This window comes from Propithecus coquereli, unplaced genomic scaffold (assembly GCF_000956105.1).
Source record: "Propithecus coquereli isolate 6110/MARCELLA unplaced genomic scaffold, Pcoq_1.0 Scaffold298, whole genome shotgun sequence".
NCBI classification, from domain to species: domain Eukaryota; kingdom Metazoa; phylum Chordata; class Mammalia; order Primates; family Indriidae; genus Propithecus; species Propithecus coquereli.
Genome location: NW_012148596.1, coordinates 251,811 through 259,324, shown reverse-complemented (window position 1 = coordinate 259,324; position 7,514 = coordinate 251,811). Strand labels below are relative to the sequence as shown.

General features: G+C 37.7%; 1 protein-coding gene across 1 annotated transcript in view; it reads left to right on the top strand.

The window, feature by feature from the left end:
- NOL10 (nucleolar protein 10) overlaps positions 1–7,514 on the top strand; it is a 164,503-nt gene that overhangs the window by 70,229 nt on the left and 86,760 nt on the right. The window contains exons 12-13 of the mRNA XM_012648893.1: positions 3,469–3,488; positions 5,758–5,778. Coding sequence (XP_012504347.1) covers positions 3,469–3,488; positions 5,758–5,778 — 41 coding nt within the window. The remainder of the gene's footprint in view (positions 1–3,468; positions 3,489–5,757; positions 5,779–7,514) is intronic.

The following is a 7,514-nucleotide window of genomic DNA, read 5'->3' as shown; positions in this document are numbered from 1 at the left end:
ACTGAACTCACAGCCTACAGCGCTATAACTCAAGCTTACCTAACACACGTGTTTTCTCTATAAGGCACGTCACACAGCCTTTTTGTGCTTAGGAACACTAGACAGCATCTCAACATCATGCTTGGGGGCCATTTTAAACAGTGAGATCACTAATAAAAAATATAAAAATTTTAAAGGTATAAAATTACCTTCAGGCTATGTGTATAAGGTATATAGGAAACATAAATGAATTTCATGTTTAGATTTGGGTCTCATCCCCAAGATTCTCATTATATTTATGCAAATATTCTAAAATCCAAAACACTTCTGGTCTCAAGCATTTTGGAAAAGGGATACTCAACCTGTACTGCCTTTCCTGGACAGTCATTTGTACAAATAGGCTCCCTTTCTCCTTTAACATACATTTCATATACAGATCACTCTGCTTTATGTCCCAGTAGCATTTAGAAACACAGTTGATCAGGCCTCCTCAAAACGCTGTGCCCAGCTTCTAGAACACACAACTTCCTGGTTTTCCTCCTGTCGTCTAGTTGGCCTTTCTCAGTCTTCGCTGACTCCTTCTGATGGTGTGTCCGATGGATTGGGGCTTGGCTCCCCCAACCCCATGTTAGTGAGCCCTGGGGCTTAGTCCTTGTCTCTTCCCTGTCTATATTCTCTCCCTAGAGAGATCATTTATGCCTCAGTTTCATAGACAGCTGTGTCTTGATGACATCCAGTTTTCTCTCTCTTGCCTTCCCTCTGAGCTACAGAGTTGTGTATCCATCAGTCTACATGGCTTCTCTCCTTACATGTCTAGTAGCACATCTTCTCCTAGCTTAGAAGGTCGTACGTGATGGACAAGCAGAAAAAGACTAAAGAACTGGATTCTCTGTTTTCTCTCACCCAACAGAGAATGGACTCTACAAACCATTAATCCATTTACAGAGATCACCAAATGGTCAGACCATAAAACCAAATCCCCAGCCATTGCTTCCATAAATGGGGAATAACTTATCAGCTGTATGTTAACCAAAACACAAAATTATTAGAGGAAATTTAAAATTAAACAGAGACAGCCAAATTCTAGTGCCCCTTGGATTCACCCCTGGCAGCCAAGGAAACTGCCTGGATTTGAGCATCCCCAGTGCAGTGCACTCTGGTGAGGAAGTTTTCGTGGCTCTGCATGTGAATCCATTGGACATCTTAGTGAGACCCCCAAAACTGTTAAAGGATAATTTTCCAAAAACGGCGAAATCTTGACTTTCATATAGATATAAAATGAATACATGTTAAACATTTTAATTTAACCCATTAATTAAATGAGGGAACCAGGTATGTGTTATATATAACCAGATCAAAGGAGAAGTCTAAAAAAGCATAAATGTACATGGAATGAAATTGTGTTGAATTGAGGGTGTACAAATGGATACAAAATGGGCTTTTCCAAAGGTATGAAGATTTAACTGTCCACCAGACAAAATTCATTTGTACGTCAACAGGCAATTATTTTGCATTGCTTTCAGTTACCTACAAATTGCAGAGTTGTAAAGTAGATTCCATAAAATCAAAATCAGATAATCTTGAAGGGTGTGCTGTAGACCAGGGGTTTGGCAAACTAAACACTACCTGCCTGTTTTTGTAAATAAAATTTTATTTGAACACAGTGTGCCCATTCATTTATGTATTGTCTATGGCAGCTTTCTGACTATAATGGCAGAATTGAGTAGCAGTGAGACACCATATGGCCTGCAAGCCCTAAAATATTTTCCCTACATTTATTTATTTACTTCTTTATGTGAATCTTTCCCCATCGTAATGTAAGGCATGGACACAGGGACATTGTTTTTTCTTTTTCCCTGTTACATCTCCCTACCTAAAAACAGTGCCCATCACACTATAGGCACCCACTTAGTAGATGTTGAAAACTTATGAGCAGATATGTGTGAGTATCCTGATTACTGTAATTTGGGGACTCTTAGAAATGGTTGTATACTTTTTTGAGGTGTGGGGGTACAGGATCATTCTTTCTTGCCCAGGGTGGAGTACAGTAGTATGATCATAGTTCACTGTGGTTTCAAACTCCTGGGCTCAAGGGATCCTCCTGCTTCTGCCTCCCTGGTAGCTAACACTACAAGTGCATGCCACCATGCCTGGCTAATTTTTTAATTTTTGTGGAGATGGGGGTATCACTATGTTGCCCAGGCTGGTCTCAAACTCTTGGCCTCAAGCAATCTTCCCCCCTCAGCCTCCCAAAGTGTTAAGATTACAGGTGTGAGCCACTGCACCCAGTCAGTGCTTATGTACTTTGACAATGGCTGGTTTTCATTGCCTTTTAAGTGTCCTTATACCAAATTGGAATTTTGCATTTGCCCTTTTTTTGTTGTCACTATTGAAATGCAAAAGCAGAGAACATGGTTCATAACTACCAGAATATAATTTTTATACAGTAGTATTAGCATCAGTTCCTTGGCTCTGACAGTGCCTTCTAATCAGCCAGATCTGAAAAATCTTGGTGTGATGCAATCATTGTGTCTGGGTGTACTGACAGATTTCTGAAAGTAATGCCTTGTCCAGAAGATTTAATAGTGATTCTTTTACGAGGATAGATTAATTAAACTTGAAAGGAGAATATGAGTACAGGGGCATTTAGCTTTTTTGTAGCTTTTTGGGATTTGTGCAAAAGTTGGCTTTGTAAATAGGGTACAATGGACTTACCTGTTTTAAAGATTGGAAGTAATGCCTTTTATTTTTCTTCCTATGTGTAGCTGTGCTTTTAACTAGAGTTGCTGGAAATGCTATACATGCTTCTCCCTAAGATTTGGGTTTGAATGTGGACCGGGATTGGTCCAGTTGATCTATTTCAATTCAAAACCAACACTAGAGGCTCATTTATGTTTACTAATTTGATATTCTGGAGAATTCCCCATATGAGAGATCTCTTTGACCCCCTAGCATATGTTGAAATGGCCCTGAATATATAATATTACTGTCCCTGTAGAATTTTAAAAATGATTGATCACATTTTCATCTAAAATGCACATTTAAGGGGAAAGCCATTAGACATAGTGACAAATAATTTTGTTAGAAATTGCTATTTTATAGTTCTGGCAGCAATATATTCTCTTGGTTTGGGAAGATAGTGCCAGATGCAAAGAAAACTATCCCCTGGTAATTTACCAGCATACAAAGGATGTTCAAGACAGAACATAAACAGGACAGTAGTTGCTAAAATCTTGTCCTCACTAAAGGATTTTTCAGTGTGCTTTAAAGGAAGGGGGAAGCTTTGGAGCATAGGCCATTAGAGCTGGAAGGGATCTTTGAGGTCATCTAGTCCAGCCTTTAATTTATAGCTGAGGAATCCAATTATTGTTCAAGGGCAAATGACAAGTTAGTGGCAAAGCTGATTCTAGAAGGCATTTCTTCATTCCACATTGCATAGTAGAAAGAATTTAGACTTTGAAATTTGTTGGACTTGAGTTTGAATAGTAGCTTTGCCACTTACAAATTTTGTTACCTTGAATGTGAGTTTTTATTCTCTCTGAGCCCTAGTTTCTTGAACAACAAAAGAGGAATGATATTGTAAGGTAGTTGTATGGAATGGACATACTTATTCAGTCATTTCTCATGTTCAGCCTATTTCTTGAAATGAGCAGAATTTAAGGGGTCCAATGGCAGAATATTTGGCTAAAAATTATGGCATTATGTGGGTATGGACATTTATGTAGCTTGTTTTTCTTTCATTTCAGTAGATTTAGGTGGTACAGGTGAAGTTGTGTTACATGGATATATGGTGTGGTTGATAAAGTTTGGGCTTTTAGTGTTATGTAGCTTTTAGAAGGAATATCATGTTTAGCAAAATAAAGATACACTGAAACGTTGTGACAAAATCCTAAATGTGAGCAAGGAAAATGATTTCAGAAATATGATTTGGGATTGTTCAGTCTGTTAGTAGATCATATAAAATACAGGTTGAGACAGAACTATTGATGCCGTTGGTTTTGCTCTTAACTGTTGAAACAGAAAGCAGTGATAACATCTGGTTGCCAAAATAAGAAATCTGATTTTTAAAAGTGAAGTCCATTTCCCCAAATTATATCATCAAAGAGCACTCTTTATAGAAAATACAGGAAATAAAGACAAGCAGAAGAAAACTCAAACACTTCTCCACTACTTAAAGACAAACATTTTGCTTTTTTTCCCCAACATTTAATCAGAAATATTGTCAATATGGTCTTATTCGTTGCTTTTTTTCCACTTAATATTTCCCCGTGTTATTATAAACTCTTAGAAATTATTAAGAAGTAGATTTTCTCTATGAATATAAAGGTAATATATAGTTATTTTTTTAAATGTGTAAGAAAAAATGTGAAAAAACCAACACAGTCTCACCAGAAACATTCTTGCCAACATTTTTGTTACATTTCCTTTGCATTTACTAATATTTTAGCAGCTGTTGATTGGATTTGTAGTGAAATTCTGTAAGAAGCTCATTTACCTTACATAAATTTCAATAAAAGCCCTTTAAGATGTTGGGGGCTGAAGACCAAGTGGGCAGGAGAGAGGGAGGTGTGTGTGGGGATGGGAGAGCAAGAGTGCATGCTGGTGCTCTTGAGCGGTTTGAATTACGTGGCCATCCGTTCCATTCCGTGGGCACATTCCCTAGACTACACTTGAGATGAAAGAGCCTTTCTCAACCGAAAGAACTCATCCCTGATTCCGTAAAGCATCCACTGTATGTGATCAATTACCTTCTCTCCTATGCATTTAGGATGGTGTTAGTTGTGTATCATTGTTGGAAGACTGAGAAAATAGTTGATTATTTTTTGTGTTCTGTGGTTGAAATGAGGAATGCTGTTTGAAAAAGGCTGCTTAAATCTGTTGTGTCTGAATACCGCTCATAGAGATGCCACACTGAGTATGATTCTGGTAGTTTAAGATACGGGATTTTTGGTAACGATGCAGCCACTGGATGCCAGCCATCCACTGTATCTGGTCCTGTTCGGACACCAGAGGAAAATATTCTGAAGGGCTTTTTAAGTTTAATTTTGATTATATTCTATTTAGTCCTATCTGCCTGACTTTAGACTTGATCTCTATGTAAGAGGTTAAACCAATGAAATCCGACTTCAGAAATATTAAATGCAATGGACGGAGTAGGAGAAGGGAAAGGTTTTAAAATATAGTAAGTTCAGAATGGATGAGATAGATTAGCAGCAGCATTTCTAAAAAAAAGTTCTGCGGGTTTTGGTCAACTCTAAGAGGAATAAACGTTTAGAATGTTGGAAGTGGTTCCACACGTGAACGGGGAGAGAAATACAAGGAGGTACAATGAGGGGGCTCTCTTAGGGCTTCTAGTGTGTCCATCAGAAATATTGCTAGTGGTAATGAGTTGGAGAAAACTCAGAAAAGAGTTTAGGAATTGTGTTTTCAGGCACCATCTAGAGAAGGCATGTTTTTAGGATCTAGGAAAAGAATAAGCTCTTGAAAGAAAGGTACCTAATGTGAGGTACAGAAATGATGGGGTGTTGGGCTGAAGAAGAAATTTTTCCTTATTGAGTGTGGGAAGAACTATCAGACTGTGTGAGGAAGTGAAGCACTCACCTTTCAGAGCTGCCAAAAGGAAGTAAGAGACAAGTTTGAATGAAAAACATGATTTACTTTGAGTTCAAATTTGAGTTCAAAGATAAATATTTTTTAGACGTCTTGATTCATTCATAGTAACGCAAATGGGGTATATGCCTAATTTTAGTCTCCAAGAAAGGTATTTTAATGATAAAGCCTGTAAGAAAGATCTAGAAGGTTAAGACATCTTAGAGAAGATAAAAGACCTAATTTTATGGAAAAAATGTGAGGCATTTATGGGCAGAACCCAGCAGGTCAGTGGAAGAGTTGTATTCATGACTGAAACGGGAAGTAAGGCACAAATGTCAGGTGGCTCATGCATACTCTTTTGTAGCCCAGACAGGTTGTTTGTGACTTTACAAAGGGGAAATGTGGGCTTCCTATTTTAATCTAAACACTTTCAGGTAGTAACAGTATCTGTGCATTTTTGTCAACAAAGGAAATCCTCTCCATTTCCCATCACAATTTATTGGGTCACAAGAATAGCAGAGATACAGAAGCATTAATGTGTGACAATCAGGAAGTAATTTTTTGAGCATCCTGTCCCATTTTCAAAAGTTAATTTCAATTCTGATTTGGTAAAACTTCGTGTAATTTCCACGTATGACATACACTGCTACTTGTTTTTGCTTAAACAGTCACACATCTGGCATGCCCATTTTCTTGAAAATAAATGATGACTTCCTATTCAGATGCTAGTTGAATCCAGTATCGACCAAAGGCCTTGTCTCCCAGTTCTGGCTCTTCCCTCCTTGGTGCTTACCAAGTTGATCTCTTTACCTTCCTTGTTTTGGACAAGATAGAGTGGGAAGTAAAGCTAGTATTTCAGTGTCCTGGTGGCGTAGTCACTTAGGTGGCAGTGATAGAATATAGTGTTCATACCAGTGATGTTTGAGTGATGTGGTAGTTTTCTCTGAATAATATGCCCATTACCTATTCTTGTTTTTTGTTTTAGTTTTCTCCTTAAAAATAGAAGGCAGGTTATACAAGGAGTTTGGGTTACATTCTTTTCAAATGCCCAGCTTATACAGAAAATAATAAGAAAATTCTAGGCTTACATTGTCCTTTCTTTGCTTCAGTGTTCTCAAGTCCCAGGAAAGTTTGTCTTCTGGTGCCCACTTACTAGGATGTAAACTCCATGAGGCAGGAACTTTAGATGTTGCACTTCTTGCTGTATCCTCGATGCCTGGAACTGTGTCTCATACTTAATAGGCTCTCATTAAATTCATTCCACTTTAAAGAAATGAATATTATTGATTCTTTATTTTTAAAAATGTATTAATTATGAAAAAATTTCAAAATATACATAAAAGTAGAGAGAAATATAACAAATTCTTTATCTACCCATCTCTTTGCTTCCATGTTATCAGCTTTTCCCCCATGCTTTTTTGGTGGGGGTAGAGATGGGGATGGCTTATGTCACTAGCACTATAAATTGCTCTAAAAGGTAGTTGTTGAAATTTGTTAAATGGGAATGAATACTTGATCTTTACATGGGCACAAATTTTCAGTGATGTTGTGTATTTTACCTTCTCGACGAATATTATTCTTGGTTGGAAAACAAATAATGTATAAGTGACAGTAGTGAGACGTATTGAAAGAAAGGTTAGATACACCTATCCATGTTTCTTGCATGTCTGCACGTGGTTCATCCATTCATTCAGTGGACTTTATTTTTTAGAGCAGTTTTTGGTTCACAGCAAAGTTGAGTGGAAAGTATAGAGTGCCCAAATTCCTCCCCTTCACCTTCCCCAACCGTTAGCATTTTACAACAGAGTGAGACGTGCAGTGAGCCCACATTGACACATCGTTGTCACCCAAAATCGATAGTTTATATTAAGGTTCACTCTTGGTGTTGTACATTCTATGGTTGTTTTTTTTTTTTTTGAGACAGAGTCTCGCTTTTGTTGCCC